Genomic DNA, 26,113 nt, shown 5'->3' on the forward strand with positions numbered 1-26,113 from the left:
TTTTTGAATATCGACACCCAGATTTGTCCACGGAGGTACACTCTCTCATTTATCGAATTCTACTTACCGTAAATACTGTATTATAACGACACCTGTAATAGAACGGCGCATGTATTATAACGACACCCCATCTATACTTGGAATCCATGAATATGATTATCCCGGCGTTTTTTCTTTTAGTTTCAATGAGTTTCTGAAACCACAAAATTTCTCTCGGAGGCAGTTCAAAAATATAACGACATGCCGTTATAATACAGTATTTATGGTATGTTTCTGTGACTGCTGTTTAGGCGGGTGGGCATATTTTGTTCAAGATTTAAAATAATTCTTTTATTGGGAATAAGGTAATCGCCACAGAGAAACACCCGTCATCTTTCCAATACAAAGTGCTCAATTTTTTTCTTCCCTAAGAATTTTTATTCCATTTTATATCTCATCTTATTATTTTTGAATGACTCCACTCTATTGTCCATTCTTTGACCTTCTTCTCTCTTCAATATAATTCATTTTCTCTCACTCTTTCGATAATTCCATGATCTTCCTCTCTGCCTTCAACCGTAATTATCTCAATTACCTTTTCCTTTAAAATGTTTAGCTAACGAGCAGACGTTCTTCCATCAGCTAATCCTTCTTCTCAACGAAACTCCGCCCCTTGTTCCATCCGGTCGGTCCCAAAAGCCCCACCTCCGTGAAGGACTTTTCAGGCCCCGCCCACTTTCCGGTGAGCCGATAAAAGAGGCGAGCGATACATTGGTTCTCTCACTCTTTCGCTTTTTCTTCTCTTCTTCCTTTTTCTTTATTTCACATTGCTCCCACTCTTTTTTCGAACTGAACACAAGTTCCGCCTTTCATCAAATCTTTTCTAAAATTTTCTGCAAAAGTTGCATTTGTTTTGCGATTCCCTCCGAAGAATCACGTCAAATACACGGAGGTTCATTTCAGAACAATTGATAAGAGAGAAACACATATATACATATTGCTTCCTTCTCTCCACTTCCTCTTTTATTTCCCCATTCTCTCTGCTCTTGCTCCCCGCATCATCAACAATTCTTCTTGTTGCAAACTTTTCATTTTTCAATTTCAGAATGATAGACAAAGGGACTGTAAAACTCAAGCTGATCCTCCTAGTACTTATCTTCTCTACATGTCTTCTCAATGCCCTTCCGACACCCAATTTGACTTCTGAAACAAATTCAGATGACGTTCCAGAAGACGTTCGACGAGCACAGATGGATGATGAAATTGTTGAGAGAGATGTGAGCCTACAGATAATAGAAATTAGACAATTCCATTGTATTATTTTCAGTTTGACGATTCGCTTGTCACTAGAGCTTTTGTCAATGAAACAAACGGAACCATCTACATTCAGCCTGTCTCGGAGCAGAAAGAAGAGGAAGATGAAGAGCCAGAGTTGGAAAGAAGGGATGATTCAATCGAATGTGACGTGAGTTTGATATGCGTGAAATGAGGAAATGATACTTTAAAGTATTACGGTAGATCTCATGTTTCCTTTGAAAATCTTGCTCTTGACATCCTTCCTCAAATCCTACGAATTTGAGAAGTTTTTCTCATGGATACATCGAGAGAGTAGTACTTGTAGCATTACGTTTTTTGAAGTGTTTCGAGACAAAGTTCAGAGAAATTTCCATAAATCAGTCAAAGTGGATGCATCTAGCTGACATATTTTCTATCGTATACTTTTCAAATTTTCTGTGATGTTTCGATTTCTCGGAAACTCTGTCATTATAATTTCCAACAATTCTGAAGATTAGGGATACTTCTTGTAAACATGCATTAGATTACAAATGTCACTATAATTTGATTCTTCGAGAGGAGGCACCGTAATACATTTCTTTGCAGAGAGTTGATGATGTGTGTAGGAGGGGATAGGGGTACGGTAGCTGTGAATTGAAAGTTCGGTTCGAAGACTGATAACCGTTACAGTACTCATTTGTTGGACTCTACGAAAATCGAGGAAAGTGTGCACAGAGGAACGCAAATTTTCGGCGCAGTTTCCAAACCGTAGTTGTTGTCCCCGATTTTCGTTCCCCGATTGAAAGTCTCTCCTCGATTTTCGTGGGCCCCCATTTGTTAAACTGCCTCACTCACTCAAAACATTAAAACCATCTCGTCATTTAAATTTCAGCACTACGATGAATCCAAGTGCGAGAAACTGGGCGAGTGTTCGATCACGAAAGAAGTTTGCCACCCGGAGAAACATTTGAAGATGGTCGGGTGTCTTGCAGTGTTCGCTTATCCAGACAATCTCACTGTAAGTTTGTTTTCTTTCTGGAGAAGTCACGAGAATCCTCTTCTTTTGTTTTCTATATTGTTTCAATTTGTTATTCATGAGTGACTTCTGCTTCTCCAGATGAATTCATACCTCTCTGACTTCTGACTCTTTTTTGTGAAGTCGAACGAAAAATATGAAAAGAACAAAATATAAAAAGAGAGAACGAGTCATGCGATTTCGGAAATTTGTAGATTTGTGCATTTTGATAATTCGAAAATTGAATTAGTTTAGGGGTATACTGTATTTGTTTTCGAAAAAAGGGTGACATTAAAAAGAAAATAAAAATAGAAAATATGTAGATGGGGGGATTGAAGAAGCATTCAATCTAATCCGTGTATTTATCTGTTTCAGAAAATGAATAAAAAGGGATAAGAATAGTTTAAAAATGGAGAAGTGGATTAGGATAAAATAAAAGATTTGAAGACAGGAGGATTTCGACTGGGAGATAACATTACATGAAACTATTCATTTTTTAGATTAATGTGTCATAAACATCAGAAATTATTTCTCAAGAATCAGGGCGAAAAATCTCTAAAAATAGAGAGACTGGAATCTTCGATGTAACTTGATACAAGAGTTCTGGAGAAAGGGACGAAACGTTAGTAGTAGGGTAGGGAAAGCGAAATTCTGATTGGAATGCGAGATAAGGAAATACTGGCATTTTGAGAGCAATTTATGATAAGAGTTTACCAGAAGATATTGAAAAATAAGGTGCTGTAGACTTGAAATAACAATCATGGAATCTTCATTAAAAAATGTTTCGGAGGCGCTCTGAAAAATACGTATGTTCACCTCCAAATTATCGGACGCGTGATCTTCACCTAAATTTCAAAAAGCTCTTGCAAAACTCAAACGTGATATAATTTCGCTGTTTTTTGCAGACAAATTCCACGGACGAATACTTTCCAGTCAACCGTTCCCTCATCAAAACCATGGGATGCATGCAGTATCAACACGATACTATGATGGATTGTGTTGATAAAAAGAAGGTAAAATCTAACTTTTGCCCGCACTAATCTTACAAAATAATCCAAATTTCAGTGTCTCCAGACGAAACTCACACACGCTCAAATCGGAATGTGCTGTTGCAAAACACCGAATTGCAATGTGCTTGCAAACGTAATGCTCATCAATCCTGATGTTCATAAGGGTCAGTGAGCACAGAAAACTCTCTTGTCACCACTCACTTATCCACTTTTCTTTTCACCCTTATCCGTCTTTTCTGCTTTTCTATATCACACTTTCCCAGTACACCGCATCCAAACCTGTAACTATATCCTGTATCTATATCTTTTCTATGTCTTCTTCCCTCTCTGATTTTAAAGAAAAACGCATGATTTGTCATTTCACCCACCCAGTCATATAGAGAGAATCTCTTGCCTTCAATTCGTCTTCCCATAATTGTGCCACCTATATTTCTTTTTATGTGTTTTGTGGCTTGGACAGTAAACCACTTTTCTTTTGTTTTCAGTTATTTTTCACCTTGTTTTTTTTTAGTTTTGTTTTCTGTTCTTTTTCTCATTGCACTCTGGAAAGCACACACAAACAAACTTCGAAAAAAGAAAATAAGATGTTAAAAACAGACAGAATATTTCAGAATCAGATGCATCCAAAGGATTCTGGCAGTCGACTCCTCCGTCTGGTATGGATGGTTTAGGTACATAAAATTGGCTTTATGCTTTGGGAATGCTTGGTTACTAATTATGGAGGCTTTTTGGTAGTCCGTTTCTTTCAAAGTGGCAACTTTGTATGTCCACAGTCAGATGTTTCGAAACTTTTAATATCACTGCACTGTTTTTTTTTCAACTGCGCTTTACGGAAACCGTGTTGAAAAGTATATAATCTATCACTATTACTCGGTTTCAATGGAGCACAGTCTTAAGAATTCACGTTTTGTTATTGTAACTTTCTAACTCTGAACACTTTGTGCACTCAGCGCTTCCAAAAGGTTTCCCAAGTGATCTCCCCAACTGTCAATTCACTCTGAATCCATTGTTTTAACTTTCAGGTGGTCTTCCCATTTATTGGGTTCTCACAACTGTTCTGGGTGGAATATTTTTCTTTGCAATCTTGATCGCTTTATATGTTTTATGGAGATGCAGGCAGAGACAAAGAGAAGAAGATGAGAAGAAAAGGAGAAACTGTGAATCGGTTGGAATACTTCTTTTTGCAGAATAAATGAAAATTTATATTATTTTAGGAGAAAACGAATGTGATGGAAGCTGGAAATCTGCCACTTGTAGATCACGAAGTGATGATAGAAATGGTTGAGACACCGAAGGAATTGCCCATTACTGACTTCCAGGTGAGATTTTTGAAAATATTATTTCACTTTTCAAAGAATGAGGTCTTGGAAACTCTGATCTTTTCATGAACTTTTTGATGACACCCGGAAAGTAGTCTTTCTCGTGATTCCTCCTGTTTGACGTCACGCAACAACTGATTCTATCCGTTTCTCCAATAATTTCTTGCAGCTGATCTGCAAAGGACGTTTCGGAAGAGTATTCAAAGCAAAGTGGAAGAGTCAAAATGGAGAAGAGAAGATGGTTGCAGTCAAAAAATTGGTTGATACTCAGAAGTCAAGCTTCGAGGCGGAAAAAAAGATATTCGAGGGACTGGTCTCACTTCCAAGGTGGTATGCAAATGTGGTTCAGTTCATTTGTGCAGAAAAGATGGGAGAAGAGTATTGGATCGTGACAGAGTTCCATGAGAGGCTTAGTCTTTATGAACTTTTGAAACATAATGAAATCAGTGTGACGTCATGCAATCGGATTATAATGTCAATGGTGGATGGATTACAATTCTTGCATGATGATAGGCCGTTCTTCTTCGGACATGTCAAGAGACCCATTATTCACAGGTTTGTCTTATTGAGAGGGCTTGATTTTTTAGATCAAATGTAAACCTTTTGGGGTGTTTCCTTTCGTGAGTTATCAAGAAAGCTCCAATATACTCATAACTATGGATACTCGAGACGTTTAACTTAATTTATTGTTCTTTCTGAAACCACTTCCAACCTTGAACAACGGCAAAAAAGCAATCGTCTCTCCCTCCCGGAAGTAACATTTTTGTTTCACAACTTGCAAAACAACAACGATCATTCCATTCACTTTGCAGTTAATCTCTGTTTCACTTAGCCCCTCTTTTCACTAATCGACTCAAAAAAAGAATTAGGATCTGGCATAAAAAGAAGAGATTAATGACTTGTGCTCTCCGATAAGATTTGAGAGTTCTTTTGATTCGATAAAGCATCTTTTCAAGAGATAAGTGTAATATGTCACGTAGGTCGATGAGTCGAATGGGAGGAAGAAAAACATAAAGTTTGTTTTTTAGTTTCCACATTTTCTTCGTTTTGCAGAGATATCAAATCAAAGAACATTCTGATCAAGACGGACATGACAGCGTGTATTGCGGACTTTGGACTTGCTCGAGAGTATAATTCTAATATTGAAAAGAGTGATCTATTGGGACAAGTTGGAACAAAAAGATACATGTCACCTGAAATGTTGGAAGGAGCTACTGAATTCACTGCAACTGCCTTCAAATCAATGGATGTGTACTCAATGGGATTGGTTATGTGGGAAACTATCAATCGGACGAAATTGAAGTCGTCTGATGTCGTCCCAGAGTATCAGATGCCATTCCAAACGATTGGTTTTGATCCGTCTATTGGAATAATGAGAAATCATGTCGTTAGTAAAAAGGAGAGACCACAGTGGAGACCAGAAGTGTTTGGACAGATATCTATGAGTTTTATGGCAGGCGTAGCTGAAGAGATGTGGGATCCAGAGGCATCTGCAAGGATAACAGCTGGATGTGCATTCGAAAGAGTATGGACTCATGTGTTTAGTTTACAAGATTGTTCAGAAGGATATCACAGTGGAAATAGTCTTAAAGATGGAAAAGGTGGCGAAGATAGAGAGGAAGAGCGTCGCAAGAATCGTAGGAATGATGAGATGTTCAAGTACCATTCGAAGCCAAATAAGCCTCATCCTAGCCCTGATCCATCTCTTGACGATTGTCCCCAGCTACCTCCAATTCCAATTATTACTGAAAGAGGTACGTAAAAAAGTTCTCGAGTCTGTAAATTTTACAAACATTCATTTTTCAGGGATCATCCACAATGATAGTCCTGACGCGGAGCCAAGTATCGGAAGAAACGAGGATCAACAGAAGGAAGAAGAGCCAATTGTTGAAAAAATCTTTGATATTGCAACGAATCGATTGTTGACAAGAGAGGAATTCGAAGCACAAGAAGTAGAAGAAGTCAATACGAGAGCATCTACGCCTACACCTTCTGGAACTTTCTGATTCCAAGTTTATTATTTTTTGTTCATTAAACATTATTATTCTTACCGTTTAGGCATCAAGTAATCTAGTCACTTTTCGTTTTTCATGGTCTCATTTTGACTGCAACCGGTGTTATATTGTAAATCTATCTGATTAGAACCGTCTCTTTCCATCTCTATTTGTCTGGTAACACCCCTAATTCCACAGCTTGATCTCTGAAACCCTCCCAATTACCTCAAAAACAACTACTATACTCTATTAATCTGTGATAAATAATAACTAGATTCACATCACAAAATCAAACTGAATTGTATTTTATTTATCTGTATATCATTGTTATTTATTGTAAAAATCTTTCTTTTTTTCTTTTTTAAGACCCTTCTGTACAATTCATAAATTTTCTAAACCAACTCATCTCGTTATCTGAAAAAAAAAACTCGGTTATGGAAAGCCTCATTCTCAGATTTTCAACGCGCAAATATTGTAGCTTTTTGTTTAAATAGAATAAGAACCACTTCAAAATACACTTCTCCTAAAACGTTGGTTCAGTTGGGGAATGTCGAATATTTAGAGGAGTCGAGGAGTTAAAGTCTTAAGGAATTGTCAATGTTTTGTGCTGAATCGAACAATAACCAAAAAAAAAGGATTAATTCAAACTGAAATAAAACTGATGAGCTCCGTCTTCAATCGTAAACAAAAACCGGTAAATCAAAAATGGTTTATTTTAACTGCGAAAAAAAAGTAACTGTAAGTTTTTGTGCATTCCATCTCAGTCACTTCCCTTCTTTTCCGGTCTCAGTATCTGGAAAATAATACTTGATCAAGACTCATCTCAAAATTGAGGCTACCTGAAACGAGCAAAGCAAGTTCACATCAACAGACATTATTGCAGCTGCATTATCGAATTCTCCACAATAGTGAGGAGCTGAGAATATAGTAACCAATTTCTTTTTATAAAAGAATTCGTATCCGTCTTGAACGACTTGATGAGCACGAGCAATCAAATCAACACCTAATCTATCCATTACTTCTTGAAGTGCTTCATCCCCAAATACTTGTCCAACTCCACGTGTACTGTCGTCGAATCCATGAATAGTTTGGTCTGGATCCGACCAGAGAATATCGATTTCTAGACTGGGATTCGGGATATCCAGCACTGGGCGAGGCAATTTTCGGAGTTGATTCAAACTTTGCATTCTTTTACTGATTCCACCATGCATGCAAAGAATCCTTCCAGCTATTAAACCAGTGTATGGCATATATGCAAAGCAGGTCTAAAAATGAAATTGGTTGAATTTGAGTTCATCATAATATCATTCACCTGAAAAGTGTTCCATAAGTTCGCACCGATTTTCGAGCCGTATTTCCGTTGTATTTCATCCAGAAATCCATAGACACGATTGATTGCTCCAGTTTCATGATTTCCACGAAGCATGAAAAAGTTTCCAGGAAATCTGACTTTGTACGCCAAGAAAAGAGAAACAACTTCAAGACTTTGGGGTCCTCGATCAACATAATCACCAAGAAATAGATAATTGACGGTCGGAGGGAAACCGCCTTTCTCCAGAAGTCGGAGAACATCTGAATACTGTCCATGCACGTCTCCACATACTTTGACTGGTGTTTCCAGCTCTACCATTGCACCTTGTTTCCAAAAAACATCTCTGAAAATAAAAAGGAATTTCAACGTGGCTCTTTGATTCAGAACACGAACCTGACCACATCCAACAGTCCGAAAATCTGTTTTGATGACATTATCGCCTCGAATTTGTTTCCAACTGCTCCCATGTTCAGGATTTTTACAATGATTTCGTCTGCGAAATCATCTGAAATTATGAAATTGTATAGCCTCGGTGATTCGGAACTATTCTGATTTGAGAAGTGACTTACTTTTATTGTTGCAAGTTCCATATGTCGAACGGTTATTTGCCATCACCGGACAATTCGAAAATAACTGAGAATTTCCTAAAAATAATTGATTTTTTAAACCACGTTAAGAATAGAAGTTCACGTCTACATGGCACTCCACACTTTTCAGCCTCTTTTTTTCTCAAATCCCCGTAACTTTTTTCCTAGAAAATCTCCGTAAACTGACCCGGTCAGATCGTTATCTTTGTGCATAAAATGAGACGAAATCGCCAGTTTAGCCTCATCTTGGAATAAAAAACCTTTATCACCAACGATCGACGCTATCAACATCTGATGGCGCCGAAACCGAATCCCCCACCGAAGGAAGACACTTGGGCGTTCCAGCCCATTGGCTCACCGTTTCCACCGAGTCCAGTGAAATGTATGGGAGAGCAGAACATGTACGTGGCTCTCTGGTACAAGCATGGAAAGCCGATTCATGGTCGTTCGTGGAACAACGGAGGAGTCGTTGAATGTTCATTTCCGTACAAGGAGGCTGAATTGACTACCAAGGCTCAATTGGAAGGACAAATTCAAGTGCTTCAATATGTTGGAGACCACAACAACCAAGGTAAGAACTGTCGACAACATTTCAAAGTCATTCGTGTCACTTTCAGGTTTCTGGTACGAGTGGATCAAGTACAAAGATCGTATTGAAAAGCTCGATGACAAGCATCAATTGGTTCGTTGTGGAGACTCTTTCCCAATCTTTTGGAAGAGAAAGGAGGGAAATCTTCTCGGATATGTTGATAACAAAACCGAGGAGGCCTGGTTCTCATTCAACGGAAAAGTCATCAAACAATTGGGTCCTCAGTTGAATGAAATGTACATCATCACCCGTAATTGCATCGGAGGACCACCACATTGCGAATGTGACAACTGTCCGAAACCACCTCCACCACCACCAATTCCACCACCAGGCCCACCACCACCACGTGTCATGCACGACGAATGGATCGATATTCGTGAGGGAGATCCGTTCCCGACTCGTAAATTGGTTCAAGCTTTGGACAAGACTCTTGACACTTTGCCCGGAGTCAATCCAGATCAATATGTCGCTTTGTGGTACATGCAGGGAGAACCTGTCATGGGACGTGTCTGGAATGAAGGAGGAAAGGTTTGTATATTCAGGAATTAATCAAAAACTAAAAATATACCTTCAGGTTGCTGCCAACTTCTCCTGGTTCAATAACGAATACTGCAAGAATGTCGGATCCATCCAACTTCTTGTTCGTCTTGGACCACACGTTGTTGGATACGAGTACGGTTGGATTCCATTCCCAGAGGCGGCGACATTCGAAGAAGGAAAGACTTGGAAACCAGTTCATGTCAACAATCACAAGGGAGATATCTCCGTTGGAGTTGTCAACTTGCCAGGTGGAAAACAAATTCTCGCCAAAGTCGATGTTCGCAACGAGTCATACGGATACGGATACCAAGGAAAGGAGCATTCGGCTCGTGGACCTGCGTGTGCTTCGAGTGTTACTGTCCTCTGCCGTAAGGCTCTGCCAGGATACAAACTCGATGGCTGAATTGCGTCAGCTGCCATGCCGTGATTGCTCATTTAAGTCAATGCCCCAAATGAAAGTGTTTGAAAATGAAAAAAGCCTTATTGTATTCTATTGTTTTTATTCTCAACCAGTTGGCTTGTCTTGCAAGCATTCTTCTGCTCTCAGCTTTCTGTTCCATCGAAACCTTCAGCCCCATATCCAAGAATAAGTTTAGCTGGAAGTGTGCTGCGTCTTCGACGCGATTTTACCTAGGGCGAGCTACGATTCTCATTCTACTGTTCCATCAGACTACATTCAGACTAGATTTACTCTTTTCAAATTTTGTTTTCGAAAATCCGTTGGTCTAAAATAAACTCGAGACTGTTGTTGTCATTTTTTGAGAAAAGAACCGATCTATTCTTAGTGAGTAAACGCAATTTGGCTCCTTCTCTTCGTGTCTTGTACATCAATCATATTTGGCGTGTCTCTGTCCTTCTTCTCCGTCTCTTTTTCTCTCATTTTTCATCTCGAGGAGCGAATTCGATGTTTTGTGTCAAATTGAGAAGCGTGCGAACGAATTCGATTGGGCTCCTCTAGAAAAGAAGAGAAAGTCAGTTGTAGTGGGAGAAGAAAAAGGAAACATAGGTCTCTCCTCTCTTGTCTCGAAATTCGAACTCACCGATGTTTTGTGTCTAAAAGAATCGAAGGGAAAGATGCTTCTCCGTGTGCTTGGATTGACGCTTTAGACCAGAAGGAAATGGCCCTCTTTTAGGCGGAGTCTCGGTTTTCAAGATGCCTTTTTTCTTCGAGTTTTCTTTTTTTCCGCCTCTCTTTTCCCCGTTTTCTTGTTTTGTTACGAGACCACCAAAACAATACAACTTTTATGAGTTGAAAGAGTGACACGCTCATGCCGTATTTGGAGTATTTACTGGCAGTTTCTAACTATTTTAAAGTGGTCCCAAGTTTTTGGTTCTTCTGAAAACGGTTTTTCAGAGAGGGGTATTCATGATCTTACTCTATTCCAAGTTTCAGAATCGTTAAAACTTTTGAGAAATGATGGCAAACTTAAAACCGTAATACTTGAAATAAACTACTGTAGATCTGTCACTGAACTGGTTTCTTTCCGACTCAAGACTCTACACATGTTAACAAAAAAGACAGTTTTGGAATGAACCGTTCCGTTCTAAAACCTGAGAGAACCAAATCTATATAACTCTCATCCATGTTTGTAAAATTGTATCTGTTCAGTTCTAATATAACTGAATTTTGAGTTCAGTTTTTATCTGATTTCTCGAATTAAAGAAACCAGAATATATCTCTTCCATCTCAACAAATTCCTATACAACCAATTATCCGTTCAAACTATTATATTTTTCGAAAAAGCTCATTATTCCCAAGATCATTTCATCCAATTTTCCCATCTAACGCGGGTTTCATGACACTTTGAAAATGGTTCTCTCACACGTTTCATCAATTTTTTCATCAATTTTTCCGTCAATTTTGACTGAAGTAGAAGATTAGATGGAGGAAACCACAAAAAAATGAAAAAAGAATAGTAGATCTTTTGCTTTCAAATAAGCTATTAGTTTGAAATTAGCTGAAGTGGGTTAAGAGTTGGAGATAATGAAACGGAACTAGAATGGAGTCTTTCAAGAAATAAGTCCGCTTGCATAGAAAGTTTTTGCTGAAATTTCACTTTTTAAGTGTCTCCTTAAAACTCAGTCTTTCTTACTATGAGCAGCTAAATTCGGATGTCTCCTGACAACTTTTATAGCTGCTAAGCGTTCAATTTAGGTGTTCACAAAACTGGAAGTCCCGCACTGGACGATTTCTTACACAAAATCTGCATTCGTACAGTACACGAACAGACCGACTGAAAAGGAATTTGTTTTAAATGACCTCATATCTCGGTTATATTTCGTTCACATCTGAAGATGCATCTTCGATAGGTAACGTATTCTTAGAGTACTATCATACCGATATTTTTCAACGTCCGTGGAATCCGCGTTTTCTCAGCTTTCCAACGATATAGGTTACATCCCATAACTCCACGGTCATCCGGAGGCCTTCCCTAGTAAGAGGTTCAACTGAGATTTTCTCTTCCGATCCTTTTTTTCAGTAAGCTAGTAGGTCGGTTATCAGAAAACTTTTCTGGAATCAACTTATTGTTTTTCTAAAGTCTGCGTTACTTTATATTTTCTACTATTCCTCAATACCTTTCAATCGGTAGAATTAAATTCCGGAGCCTCCCCCTTTTTTCTATTTTTCTGTACTCTTTTTAGTCAAATTCCTAAAAAATCAAGAACATACACTTCTTTCCATTTTTAGAAGTCATGTATCCGGGATTACGTAGAAACACAAATTCTCGAATTCCATAAAAGTGCAATGTATTTCAATCTTTTCTCCTTCTAGATTTTTGAGTTTTCACTCTCTCTCTCTCCTTGACTACAAAGTTAATCTCCATCCTCTCAAGTGCATTGATCCATAGACAAGTTTAATTTCTTCTTTTGGAATATGTGCTTTCTTCTGGAAAGAAAGACAGAAAGAAGAGGCAGTTCCTGTTCCTCATTCTCTCCGTCAATTACCATGTCACAATTGGTTTCTTCAAAAAATAGAAAGAGAGAACCAGAAAAAAGAGACTTTTTGGAGGAAAACCCTCCTCGAAAATTGGCTGTGCCAGTAGAAGTCAGACCCATTTTTCTCCGTTTTCTTATTCCTTTTTTCTCCTTTTTCCTTCCTTCTTTTTCCTTTTTCTGTTGTTCTTTTTGTTGTTGTTTTCATGTATTTTTACATTCAAAAACCCTCTTTTTTTCTTCCAATTCTAACTCTCTTTTCTTCTTTTTATTCTTTTTTTCTGATCTCGAATCGTTTTTTCTCTCTCAATCCATTCAAATTCATCAAACAATTCATATCATATATCTTTTTATTTTCACAGGAAACAACAATAAGAAAAATGAAGAATACATTTGCACGTTACTCGTTAACAATTCCAAGTATACCAGAGAACGTCATCTCTCATCTCAGACAGTGGAATGAATGGTAAGTGCACTTTTTATTTTCGATTTAGTAGGAAAGCAGATGCTTCAGATGAGATTTCTAGTAGAAAGATGCTGAAAAAACTTATTTGGGGACTCCGAGAAAGTATTAGGTTTTACGATTGACCAACTACGTGTGTTAAATAACTACAGTCATCAGATTTCCATTCTGTTTTCATCTGTAATTTTTTTAAATTGAAATGCGAGCGTTCTACATTCAGGTTTTCAATTTTAAGATCAGACAGAACAAACAATTTGTACCTATTCAAATATCCCTTTGTGTTTCAGTCTCTGTTTATCTTTTTATCTTATTTCGAGTAACCCATTCTGATTTTTTGATAAAAATCCGATTTGATTTGTAGTAGTGAGATTAAAATGTGAATCTAGCACGTGCTTGACTCGAAAACTCGAAAGTTGACTTTTTGAGCTTTTCACATTTCGGAATTCTCATTGTTTGGATCAAGTGAAACCTTTCCTACATCTTTTCTCCAGCTCAAAAGTGATATTTGTAGTGAAAAATAAATCAGAAGATTAAGCTTAATCAGGGATTAGAAAAAGAGTTTGGAAGGATTTTGAAAAGTGTTCGTGAAGTTTTAAACTTGTTTCTTTTATTTTTTGGAAAAAAGGAGAATTATGAAGAAGAGATGTTTGAAATAGAGAACCAGGATGCTGATTTTTTAAAGAATACTTTCTAGAAACTGACTTTAGCGGCTCTCACGCATGAAATGCTAGCCAACGTCAGTTAAAAAAAAATAATAATGAAGCTATCTTTCCGTTTCTGTTTCTCTGAATTCACTTATTATCCGATTCAAATTCTCATAAAACCGAATTCCCTGTAAGTTTCCCTTCCATTTCTCCCAAAGCGATACATTCCTTTCTCTAAATGCACTTCCTTTCCTTTCTTTCACTCGAAAAAAGAAGTTCTTTCCGAGTGCGAAAAAGTCAAACGGGAAGAAAGTCATCAGAATCAACTGAAAGCACGCACACACACATTTTGTTCCGATTGCCCCGTGGCGTTTTCTCTTTTTCTTACTATCCAATCCAACTAATCCACTAGAGATAATCCTTGATTGTCTGCATTTTTTAGAGGAAGATAGATGCACCCACATAATAATATAATATAATTGTGCTTCTTCTCTTCCTTTTTCTTTTTCCCTTTTTTCAGCTACAAATTATGTACTCTTTCGGATGAATCATTCATCTAGGAATACTGTGAAAACTAGAAAGAAATGAGAAGAAAAAGAAGACAAATTTTGAAATTTTATACCAATCCCGGATATTAGATATGAAGATGATCTCTGACATTTATCCGGTTTTCAAATATTAAATATGCAAATTCTAAGAAAAACGGAACTTACAAAAATTTGAAACCCAATAGAACTTGTGACTTCAAAAATTCTTCAAATATCAGTTTTTGAACTAAGGAGTTGAATTTCAAAAGTTTTATTTTTTGATTTGAGAGAGAAGCTTCAAAGTTTAATCAGCTGTTTGGAAACGGGTTGAAAATTCAGAATCGAGAATTTTCATCAATAAAATTTGCAAGTGAATTAAAGTTAGTTTATTTTGTTTTAGAAACGAACACTGTTAAACTTTGTTTGTTCTGAAACTTTCTGGAATAACAAAGTGCAGGAAATGCATCTCACCATCCGGATTCTAACTGTCACTTATCATTTAGTTCATAATCTGAACCCACGTCATACTCACTGATACTTTTATAATTTTCGATTAGATCTGTCCCACTACAGTAAGATATTTTAGATAGAGATTACAGAACACCATAGTTTACTGTATCAAACTTCAAAGGTGCCGTGTGATTTTTATCATAATCTCGTATTCAATGAGCCTGAACCTCAAAAATTACTGTATTTGAAAACCCTCAACTCATCCGATATAACCACAATGAAAATCCTTTTCCTTCTTTCGACTTTCGGATCCGTTGTCCGTGTTGTCAAAGGTCATTTGTACTATTGCATACCTAATTTCTCTTCTGGATCAAAAGAAACAGATACATTTTTAATAATACAATTCATAACTCTTTGTCTTATTCTTTCCTCCATCAGATATAAAGTAGTCCGTTCAATTTTCTCTCACTTTTAAATGTAGTTGCTCTTTCTCTCTCTTTCTCACCTTTTCCTTCTCTCCATCCTCAGTTTTTTGTTCAACAGCTCCACATATTCTCTGCGTCTCCTCGTCCCTTTCAGATCTCTTATTCAGCTCTTTCTAATTCTGTCGTCTGTGTCTCTTATGCTCAATACTCTCTCGTTCTCTCTCTCTCCATTCCGAATTGCCTTTTTGGTGAAAGAGTAGTGTCATTGGCAAGGAGAGCTCTCACATAAGATACATGTGACGAAAAAAGAAACAAATGCTACTATTTCTCATTCATTTCGACCCCACTCCAATCCAATTTTTTTGTTTTTTTTCTTGTTTCAGTTCTTTTTTTGTTTTTCCCAGTTTCAGGCTTCCTTTTTATTCTTACTCATTTTTTGGAGCTATTGTAATTTTCGAAATATGAAAAGAATAACGAGAGAAAAAGAGAAATATCAATCTTTCGACCTATATTTGCTAGCTGGTAATTAAGAACATCCCTTTTAAACTATTCTTGTTTAGGGAGAAGTGGACAATTGGCTTAGCAAACGATGATGTACTTTCCAAATGAAGTTTTCTAAAAATACTTTCTCTTCTGTTCAAAAGTTTTAGAACAACTTTGCACCTTCTAACTTGAATTATATAAGTATCAGAGTTTTCAAGCTCCAATTTTCTCATTTTTCTCTCTTTTACCAATTCTTCAATTTCTTTCACCTGTGACCTAGTTTTGAATATTTCTATGTTCTATCTCTCTTCCCCGAATTTAAGTTAAAATATATTATGACTGAGCTGAAATCTATACATTTTGATAACAATTTACATGTACACATGTATAAACTCGAGAGTATCTCTTCGTTTTCTTCTGTTCTTGTTAGACATTTTATTTCAGAAGTAATTTATATCAGTTTCTGTGAAATCGTATTTTCATTTCCAAAAAAAAATCTGCTTCTGCTACATAATTTTTTCCAGATCATTCATGCCAAATTTCATCATATTTACCGTACCTCATTAATATAATAATATAATCACATTCTGCTTCTACAAACCCATTCGTTCTCTGCTCTCTTCTCAGAATTTCCATTCTTTCATAATCAGAAAATATTTCCGTTCTGCAAGAAGAAAAGGAAGTCATCTGAATCTTCTTGTGTACTTGCACTTTCTTTCTCCAAATGAAGCCTTCATTCTGCTCATTCCAACTTTTCATTTTTCTTTCTTCTTTTTCTATTCCCGTCGAAAAAAAGTTCATTATCCGTTTATTTGGAGTGTTAAGATCTTTCTAAGGACTCATAAATCATTTACTTTTTCCTTTTGCTTATATTAATGGCAATCGAAATAATTAGGTTGGGTTCTCATATCGACGTCATCCATTTCGTTTTCGTCATTTTCTCCGTTATTCCTCATGACGCCAAACTTCCAATTAACCGCGTTGGCGGAAAGATAAAACAGCTACTCGAAATTCTTCTTCCGATCCAGAAAATACTATTTATTGTTGCTTTTTTCACTCGATTCTTGCTCCATGAGAAAGAAAAAGAAAACTAATCAGCATAAAACAAAAATTTGGATTGGCTTTCGGGACTGGTTCTCTCTGGAAAAATGAGAGTGATATATCTCAATTTCTTTCTAATTCAATCTCTTTCGGTAGTATATATTCAATCACTCTCTTTCTACTCTCTTCCAATTTAAATAATGTCTCATTTGATCTATTTTCTATGGACACCTGACTTCTCACGAGGTCTCGCTTCTCTCTCGTTTCTCTCTTCTGCAAATCCATATGTTTTGTGCAATAAATCGGAGATAAATCTACATGTGAGTTAACTATAAAAGAAGGAATCTATTCTGTTTTGAATGATTTTATTCCTGAAACTGTTAGGCAGGTTCTAGTGGATAGAAAATCAAGTTCGAGTGATCTTACTTTCGAGTTCTCGAGAACAAAAAGCTCTAGATTATTCTGGAAAGTCTTAGGTTTGATAGTATCTTTCATCGAAGTTTCTATTCTCTTTTTCCCATTTTAATAACAACTGAATCTCCCTCTCTCTCTCTCCTGTTCCCATATCCACTACTCCCGCCTCTTCTTGCCCTAAACTCAATTCTAATATCAAATTCATTGGTTTCCTAAGAAAAACTAGAAACTCCAAATGTGATTGTCAAAACGAAAAACCGGAAAACTTTTTGAATCCAAATGCCACAAAATATCACACGAAATGCACCTGTTCGTTTAGAGAACTAGGTTTCTGTGGTTTCTTTTCCGATTCGTAATGTTCAATTTTTGTGTGAGGTCTTCGATTTTTTGCAGAATATTCTATTGTTAGATTTTGACAGTCTACAGTTTTATTTTTGTAAATTGATCTCAACAAATTCCAACACTCAAAAAATCAGTCATTTTTTTCGTTTTATTTTTCCGACTCTTTCACTCATATATATGTTTTCCACTTGACTGACTTACTGAAATCGAATTTCCGTCTTCGTATTCATCATCGTCCGAAACCAAAAAAGAGAACTCCATATAAATCCAACATTTTCAGAGTGTAGAGTTTCAGACTCATTTTCTTTCCATATTTTCTTTTTCTAAAAAGCACTCCGCGACGCGGAGGGCCGTGAATAATTTATAGTTCTGTTGCGGAGCCCATGTGAGAGCTCAGCCATAGAGAGACGGCTATTTTCCTCTTTTTTTGGTCCATTCGCCGCCAGTTTCATTCACTATTTAATTCATTCATTCACCAGTTTCTCTGCCCAGCTTCTTCTTCTTTTCATTCTTCTTTTTTTGCCTTTTTTTTCTATTTCTTCCAGATCTTTTTCATTTTCTCTCTTCATTTCCATCTATCCTATATATTTCATTTTATCTAATTTCCAGTTATATCAGTCAAGATGTTTGCAAGTGCACACGCAAATCAGATTACTGAAAAGAGAAAGAGAAACACAACTTTTATGTTTTTTGTCTAGATTCTTTTTCCTAGTTTTAATTGTATATCTGTCAATTTCATAAATGCTATTCGTCTGTTTGCAACTACTCACTAGAGATCTTTGTCTCGTAACTTCCCACATTTCTACTTTTTGAGAGTTTACTCATTCCAACTCTTTTATGCAAGATTCCGAGGAAATTGTCGTACTGACCAGCCTGTACGTAGTCCAGAAGATAGCTTGGTTAGCATAAAACATAATGCTTTCATTTTTTTCAAATGTTATACAACAATCTTTGTCAATGTTAATCAAATGTTATATATCTTCTAATAAAAGAGAACCCACACTTAAAAGACTCAAACTATCATCAAAACTCAAAAATTTCAAATACAGACTATCCAAAATAATCCTGAAATAATAAACGAGGCGGTCTTTTCTTTTTCAATTTCCGCAAATAGCCATCAGAATCGCCTTATAAAAGATATTTTGTACGTGGCTTCTCGCCTTCAAAATCTTTTTCGAAATCCTCTTTTCTGCTTCTTTTTTTACCCAGTCTTTCCTCAAAAGTCGCCCACATTTTCTTCAAATATTATTATACATCATCTTTTCTTCCTTTCAGGATGGTCGGCGATACATCCGATGATTCGCCGGGTCCATCGTCTTCTTCTCAAACAAATGTAATGACAACAACAGGCAATGTGGATAGAAGATCATTATTATCAGCTGCTTCAATGGTTAGACAACAATCAGATACAACTGGAGTCAGGAGGCTAGTGAGGGCAAGAGCTGTTCAGGAAGATGATGAAGCTGGACCTCATTCTAGTAATAATGTAAGTTCTTTTAGACAGATGCAACAAGGAAAATAAAAATAGCTGACTTATCTGATTTTTTCTTCCTTTTCTTGGTTTTCTATTCTGGAGATTACCTTCTGTAGAGGAGCCGAACACATCACTGTTCGCGTGGTAAAACGTTACCTACATGGCCAGGCTTTTTTTCAACTCTTCCGAGCCATTATAATCCTGAATTGGATTCTTTTCCGTTCTCACCCTTCGAATGCTTTAAAAAGCCTACAGCATTATTCTGTCATCCACCAACCCACCCAACCTAGTCACAACTTCCTCCCCTTTTTTCCTTAATTTGTTAATTTGAATCTTCCGGGTACAGACGTCATGGTACTCCTTCATACATATTTTCAAAACAATTCTTGTTTCTTTGGGGATTCCATGAATTCGTGATAATTATTCAATCACCCACACGACTAGACAATTCTCAAAATATCATGGGAAAGGTTTAGTGTGAATATATAGAAAGAGATAACATCAGAACGTATTGATAACTTTAAAAACTCTCCAGAGAATCTCTCCTAGACTCTTGTTTTCAATTCATCTTTTCTCTTTTTCATGATTCCAAGTATCATGAACGAACTTGACGTATATCTGAATTTCACTCTGTTTTGGATGATTTCCAATTGGATATTCTCCTAAAAACTCATCTGAGCAAACGCATTTCATTTTGATCTCTTCCTTATCTCCTTATTTTTTCCTGTACTCCGGAGATCATCAGTCAACTCAAAACATCTTCATGATTTCATTTTTCTCAATTTTTTTGGAGTTGGAACTGACTATTCGTTCTTCGAAAATTTTTTGTGGAACATCAGAAAAAGTTCAATAATCAGACTACATCAAATCCTCAAAAACTTATCCCCTAGGAGTCGCAAATTTTAATAAAATGAGCTTGTCCGTTGATTTTTGAAATAAGAGAACAACGACTCTCGCTCCGAAAAATATCTGAACTTCATCGATTTTACACCGAAATAAAATTGGATTCCTCTATAGACAACAAGTAGAATCTTATGAGCCGATAACATTATCGTGATAATGTTGTGTGGACACCAGGTCGCGCGCTAATTGGCTGACCGGTTCCTAAAATTTCTCTACAGTAATCCATGAAAGCTCAACTGTCACCCGGTGTCTCTATTTCTCAATGTCCATCTTCATCATCTCCTTCTCTCCTTTCTTGTCTCCAATATTTTCATTCTCACAAACAAAAATGCGCTGTCAGGGACCAGTTCGGATGGCTCATAATGGCAGTGAATTGTTCCCGAGGGAGTATCATTTCGAATGAACTGCGCCACACTTCTCTGTAAGGAAAAGAAGAAGAAGATCTCCTTATTTCTTCTCCATTTTTCTGGGATACACCCAGACACCCCTCTTCGCTCAATGATGAACATGACCACTCGTTGTGAGAAGGAAACTCTCAACGAACATCTTTTTTGTTTTTTTTTATTCAGTCAACAAATTCAGATCTATTTTTTAGCTCACCGTCTACACTTTATTCTTGAAAAAGGAAAACTTTTCGCTTCCGTCTTCTTTTTTTGCTCTTAACTCATAATTGGAATGAGACTAAAGGCAAAAGACGAAAAGAGAAAAAGAAGAAGACAAGAGTACTTGCCATGATCCTTTTTAGTTCCACTTGAACTTTTTTCTATCACTTTTCAAGAATTGAATTCCTCATTTTTTCCAATTTTCTCTAGGTTTTGCTCTAAATTCGGACATAGAACACAGTTCTTCACTCTATTTTATGCAAAATGTTTTCGAATAAAAACTGTATGAATTGTATTCCTTGAATCTGATTTCTGGAATTCCAAAATATCAAGAAAGGTGTCATGTGTGAAGTAGTAGTTGTAGTCTTCAGACAAGACAATGAAACATTTGCAGAAAAAAGACAGAACAAAACCAGGAAGAAATAGACAATTTTCACCCAAAGATCATAATTTTCGAACTGGTTGACTGGGTTATTCTTCTTAATCATATCCAGAAATACTGTAAATTGCACCATGTTTCAATAAAACTATGTAATTAATGTGGCTTCATTATTTTGGCCTTCTCTGGTCAAGAATTTAATGAAAATACTTGGTACCGTACTGTCAATCGATTTTCGTTTTTTTTTTCATTTTTTAGTTAAAAACCAGCTTTGAAAATGAGTTATGGGTGGGCAGTAAGTACCAAAATATCAACTTTTTAGTTTAATATAGATAACGCGTAGATATTCATTTTCGTAACTCCCAACCAATTTTGTGTGACACCACCCTATCAGGCTTCAGACTTGTTCCTTTCAAGTTGACGCATTTAAGTTAAAAAAAGCTCAGACTTTTAATATCAACTATAGATTTTTACTTATTGAGAAGTTATCCACTGGAAAAGTGAAGTTCTCGGTTTTTCTACAGTTTCCCAACACTCCGAGACGGTGTTGCAGATTCTGAAGACCAATGGTTTACAGTTTTTTTTTGAGAATTCCATGATGGATCAAACAACACATTCTGAATGTAGTGTAGAAACGTTTTTTTTTTGAAAATAACATAATAATATTCGAGATCCCTGTTCCATTTTTCTTCGTTTAACTTCTGAATAGGTTCAATCAAATCAGAAAAGAAAGCGATGAATCGAGGACCTTCTTTATCTGCAATAAAAGCCAAGTGTCCTTCTTCTTCTTCTTTTCAAAATCTCAATGGTGTCATTTCGAATCAACCACCTCCTTCTTCTTCTTCTTATCCTTCCCCACTTTACTCCACTTGTGCTCATTTTCTCTTTGTGTGTAACATTGTTTTCACAATTTCTTCTTCCATCGCTTTGCAACACTTTCCCAATATTTTCCTTCCGCTTTCTGATTCTCTTCTGATCTTTTCATCTCTTTGTCTGTTCCAACTCATCTTTACTTTCCACGTCATTTTATTCCACTAGAATGCCACCTTCACGACATTAAATCTTACTGTAATGGGCATTTCTGATTGTTGTTGTGTGGGCTAGAATAATGAGAATAGGGGAGAAAGAGAGCTGACGCCTTCTTTTTTTTACGAGGTTGCATAAATCGAAACGACGGAAAAGGAGAAGAAGAAGGCGTATATTTTTTCTATATCAAAAAGCCGTCGAGTCGATTGAAAATTTTTAGGAGGACGGCCGGGTCCTTATTCTGCACCACTTCAAGTCATTTTTCATTTCAGCTCGCCGCCACAATGTCACCAAATTTATCGAGACCGACGAGATATGTTAAGGTGAGTTATTTGATTTTTCTGCAAAATTATGATTGAGTTTCACACGAGTTTGATTACATTACAACTGGGCTCAGTTCTGATGATCTCACTCGTAGAAGACGGTCTGAAACTCGAAAAATACAGGGGAATTGATTGTAAAGTTTGGATGTTAAATGATAAGTTACAATCTGTATATCGGTGTGTTCTCAATCTATAGTTTCGGCTTCGTATCACTTCGAAATTATTCTTTTAACAACAGAAATAATAATTCAGTGTGGAAATATATTAGATTCTTTTCATCTCTCTCTCTAAAACTCTCTAAAACTTTCAACTGAAGGTGTATATAGCTGCAAAGACCTTATTAACTCGTCACAATCAAGATTTGGGAATTTATACAAAAAATAAGGCGCATCTTACAGTAACTCTAGAGACTACAATACACCAAACCAAACTTCTGGGAATTCTCTTTCGCCACACCAACTTTTGTACTTCCGCTTTTTAGTCAACGATTTTGTTTGTTTCTATTATTTAGAAACTGAAAATTACCCTCATATTAGACACCAATTTTGTCTATTTTCAGTTCCTTCTCCATAACATAATTACACGTTTTGACCTCCACGGTTCTGTGTTTTTGATTTTGAAACAAAATATGAAAATCTCACGGAATGGCTAGAAGGATAAGGAAACAAATATGATTAGGGGCTAAATTGGTTCCAAATATTCTCACACACTATGACGTTGAAATCTAAAAAAGAAAAGTGAAACTATGAGATTTTGCAAGATTTACGACGTGCTAGAATTTGAAATATTGAATATTAACAGGGGAAAGGAGAAGTTTAAAGGCAGTCCCGAAAAATACCGGATCTATTTTTTGAGTCTTAATTTTTTTATTTCGTAAGGTTTAAAGGAGATGGGAAAAAGAAAATAAAAATGGTACGGAATTCGGAAGCAATTTTCTTTGGAAGTGTGAGTATACAAAATTACTACCGACTGTGCGAAGACCTCGGGAATGTAAAAGTGAGAAATCCTTCAAATCTTAATATCGGTCAGAATGCGTTCTCACTTCCTAGATGATGGAGCTTTTCGTATTAGTCATTTCTCATAAGCTCCTTGTATCACGAACACAAAACATCTCATTTCGGTCTAATTCGTGCTTTGAAAAAATGATTCCTTCATTACATATCAAAGCCTGCAATCTTCTCATTCCCATTTTCTAAACCAGATCATTTTGTCATGTTTTCATAAACAGAAGAAGCCGTTTATTTATATTATTCGTTTTCAATTCTTCAAAATCCAAACACTCAAAACCATATGTAAAAAGTGACGTTTCTCGTTCAACTTCCGAAATATTTTTGGTGTCTTCCGAGAATTTTGGAAAGAATTTTGAAGATCATGAAAAATGATGAATTGATGAATGACTTTTTCCATAGTAACGTATTCGGACACATATTTTCCCTTATTTTCTAACGAAAGAGCAAAAAGAGCAAAAAGAAGAAGAGATTTTGGGGGAAGTGCATTCAGCGACTAATCCGTAGATTCACTTATCCCCTCTTAAAAGCAACATGTTCAAGAGAACGGAAGTCGTTTTCTCCACTCTTTTTCCACCTCCCCGACATCCATTTGACCCACCTTTCTTCTTCTTTTTCTTCTTTTGTTCTCTCATTTTTTGAGCAAAAGATCTCTTAAATCTACTGCCACATCATTCTCTTTTCGAGTGTCAATTTGTTTGTTCACTCTGAAAGATAAAATGAAAAAGAAGAGAAGAAGCCGTAAAACTGCGAACGGTGCTTAGCAGCAATTCATTCCACAGTGAGATGTTCCTATTTTCCAAAATGTACACTTTTCAGTCGGTCTCACAGCAGCGGAGCGAAAGTTATATTCAATTGAATCAATACAGGCTAATGGAGGAAATAGGACAGGTAAGAGGAATCCCTTTTTAATTTCAATGATTACTAAAGCTGAGAGAGATTGGAACGATAAATTACCAATAACGTCCAATCACTTTTCCTATTTCCAGGGTTCTTATGGAATTGTTAAACTCGCTTACAACGAGGAAGACAAGAATCTTTACGCGTTGAAAGTACTGGATAAGATGAAACTTCTGAAGAATTTCGCTTGTTTTCGACAACCGCCTCCACGACGAAATAAGGAAAATGCAGCACCATCAGTACTCAAAAATCCCCTTCAATTAGTACAAAAAGAGATTGCAATTCTGAAAAAGTTGTCACATCCGAATGTTGTCAAATTAGTCGAGGTAAGCATTCAAGCATCTTTGAACTCAATAATGAGAGTGTTCGCAGGTTCTCGATGATCCAAATGACAACTATTTGTATATGGTTTTCGAGTTTGTGGAGAAAGGATCAATTCTGGAGATTCCAACAGATAAACCACTAGATGAGGATACTGCGTGGAGCTATTTCAGAGATACATTATGTGGATTAGAGTACTGTAAGTTGACGACATTCAAGCTGATTACAAATTTTGGAATTTCCAGTACATTACCAAAAAATAGTTCATCGAGATATCAAACCATCAAATCTATTGCTCAGTGATATAGGGCAAGTAAAAGTGAGTCATCCCAAGCCTACAATAAATCATCTTCCTTCTCTTCAGATTGCTGATTTCGGAGTTTCTTGTGAATTCGAAGGGATCGACGCCTTCTTATCGGGAACTGCTGGAACACCGGCATTCATGGCTCCAGAAGCACTTACAGAAGGAGCAAATCACTTCTATTCGGGTCGAGCCCAAGATATCTGGTCATTAGGAATCACTTTGTATGCTTTTGTTATTGGAACTGTGAGTAGTATCACTGAAACTTTGAATATTGAAAACCTATTGAATTTCAGGTTCCATTTGTGGACAATTATATTATCGCACTTCATAAAAAGATCAAAAACGATCCGATCATATTCCCAGAAGCACCTGTTTTGAGTGAAGCACTTCAAGATTTGATTCTCGGAATGCTGAAAAAAGATCCTGGTCATCGATTGATGCTTCATGAAGTGAAAGTTCACACCTGGGTGACACGTGGTGGAACTGTTCCAATGTCGTCAGAACAAGAGAATTGCCATCTTGTAACTGTGACAGAAGAAGAAATTGAGAACTGTGTCAGAGTGATACCTCGACTAGATACTCTCATTCTTGTGAAAGCAATGGGACATCGGAAGAGATTCGGAAATCCGTTCAGGTAACTAACACTACTTTTCTATAATCGAACTTAATTCGAATACTTTCAGAAATAAGCTGAGTGCGCAATCAAGTATTCGAGACAGACGGAAAAGCTCTTCTGTCAAAGATCCAACCTATGTTCCACCGCCTAACTCTCCTCCAGCTACATCCAATAACAACTCAAGCAACAAGTGAGTTTATTTTACAAATTCTACACTAGAACTATTTACTTTCAAAATTTGTTTCATTTATTTGAAACCCGCTCAGACAAATGCCTCATATCCGCAATGGAATTAGGATTCGTCATTTAGTAGTCTTCATCGACGGGTTATTCGAGTAAGGTAGACGGAAAAAGCGAAACGCCGCGTCTAATGTTTATCAAGCGGCCGACACTTCACGGGTTCCGCCGGCCACCGCATTTTGTGTATAGATAGACTCCGCCCACAAAAATTGGGAGACATTCTGAGTCGGCACAATTCACGAAAAAAAGAAATATTTACTGAAATTATGAATTTCAGAGTCGACCGTCCAGAAATCAAATGTATCGAGATGAATTTATCGGGTTTAACGTTGAAAGTCGACGAAGCAATGCAGCCGAAAGTCGAATCCGCTAGACAATGAACTACTCCTCAATATTTTAAATTCCCATTTAAACAACCGGTTATCTTGAATCCATTTCCTCCAAAAAATCTTCTAGATCTCATTTGCATCGATTATTTTCGAATTTGTCATCATCATTCCCTGTGTTAAATTGAATCAAATCTTTCGGCTTTTCTCAATTTTTGAGTATTTGAAATGATGTCTTTGAATCAAAATGTCGTGGGATACATGTGCTTAGAATTGTATTAGAAGTGCCTCACTTTGCCATTTTAAGAATAAATGCTCTTTTTGGTTTTTAAAGTTTTATTGAATCGAG

At 36.7% G+C, this 26,113-nt stretch overlaps 5 protein-coding genes across 5 annotated transcripts; 3 read left to right on the plus strand and 2 right to left on the minus strand.

Annotated features, from left to right (window-relative positions):
- Nucleotides 1–1,085: 1,085 nt before the first annotated feature.
- Nucleotides 1,086–6,604, plus strand: GCK72_010584 (uncharacterized protein; the record flags this gene model as incomplete). Its single annotated transcript, XM_003110690.2, has 11 exons — nucleotides 1,086–1,256; nucleotides 1,307–1,444; nucleotides 2,147–2,272; nucleotides 3,175–3,282; nucleotides 3,335–3,443; nucleotides 3,891–3,950; nucleotides 4,302–4,444; nucleotides 4,494–4,598; nucleotides 4,768–5,153; nucleotides 5,652–6,352; nucleotides 6,405–6,604. 11 exons carry the CDS (start codon nucleotides 1,086–1,088, stop codon nucleotides 6,602–6,604), a joined length of 2,247 nt encoding a protein of 748 aa, XP_003110738.2.
- A 748-nt stretch (nucleotides 6,605–7,352) lies between these two features.
- Nucleotides 7,353–8,516, minus strand: GCK72_010585 (uncharacterized protein; the record flags this gene model as incomplete). The annotated part of the gene is made up of 5 exons (XM_003110847.2): nucleotides 7,353–7,385; nucleotides 7,432–7,857; nucleotides 7,905–8,247; nucleotides 8,298–8,409; nucleotides 8,474–8,516. The coding sequence occupies 5 exons, from the start codon at nucleotides 8,514–8,516 to the stop codon at nucleotides 7,353–7,355; spliced, it is 957 nt and encodes a 318-aa protein (XP_003110895.2).
- A 240-nt stretch (nucleotides 8,517–8,756) lies between these two features.
- GCK72_010586 (uncharacterized protein) lies at nucleotides 8,757–9,819 on the minus strand (the record flags this gene model as incomplete). The annotated part of the gene is made up of 2 exons (XM_053727941.1): nucleotides 8,757–8,987; nucleotides 9,649–9,819. 2 exons carry the CDS (start codon nucleotides 9,817–9,819, stop codon nucleotides 8,757–8,759), a joined length of 402 nt encoding a protein of 133 aa, XP_053587518.1.
- Nucleotides 8,786–10,023, plus strand: GCK72_010587 (uncharacterized protein; the record flags this gene model as incomplete). Its single annotated transcript, XM_053727942.1, has 3 exons — nucleotides 8,786–9,062; nucleotides 9,109–9,608; nucleotides 9,655–10,023. The coding sequence occupies 3 exons, from the start codon at nucleotides 8,786–8,788 to the stop codon at nucleotides 10,021–10,023; spliced, it is 1,146 nt and encodes a 381-aa protein (XP_053587519.1).
- An 8,596-nt stretch (nucleotides 10,024–18,619) lies between these two features.
- On the plus strand, nucleotides 18,620–25,818 carry GCK72_010588 (uncharacterized protein; the record flags this gene model as incomplete). The annotated part of the gene is made up of 10 exons (XM_053727943.1): nucleotides 18,620–18,829; nucleotides 22,000–22,050; nucleotides 23,877–23,948; nucleotides 24,047–24,283; nucleotides 24,330–24,477; nucleotides 24,524–24,597; nucleotides 24,643–24,825; nucleotides 24,876–25,216; nucleotides 25,266–25,388; nucleotides 25,716–25,818. The coding sequence occupies 10 exons, from the start codon at nucleotides 18,620–18,622 to the stop codon at nucleotides 25,816–25,818; spliced, it is 1,542 nt and encodes a 513-aa protein (XP_053587520.1).
- Between the last annotated feature and the right edge of the window lie 295 nt (nucleotides 25,819–26,113).

This window comes from Caenorhabditis remanei, chromosome III, assembly GCF_010183535.1.
Source record: "Caenorhabditis remanei strain PX506 chromosome III, whole genome shotgun sequence".
In the NCBI taxonomy this organism is placed as follows: domain Eukaryota; kingdom Metazoa; phylum Nematoda; class Chromadorea; order Rhabditida; family Rhabditidae; genus Caenorhabditis; species Caenorhabditis remanei.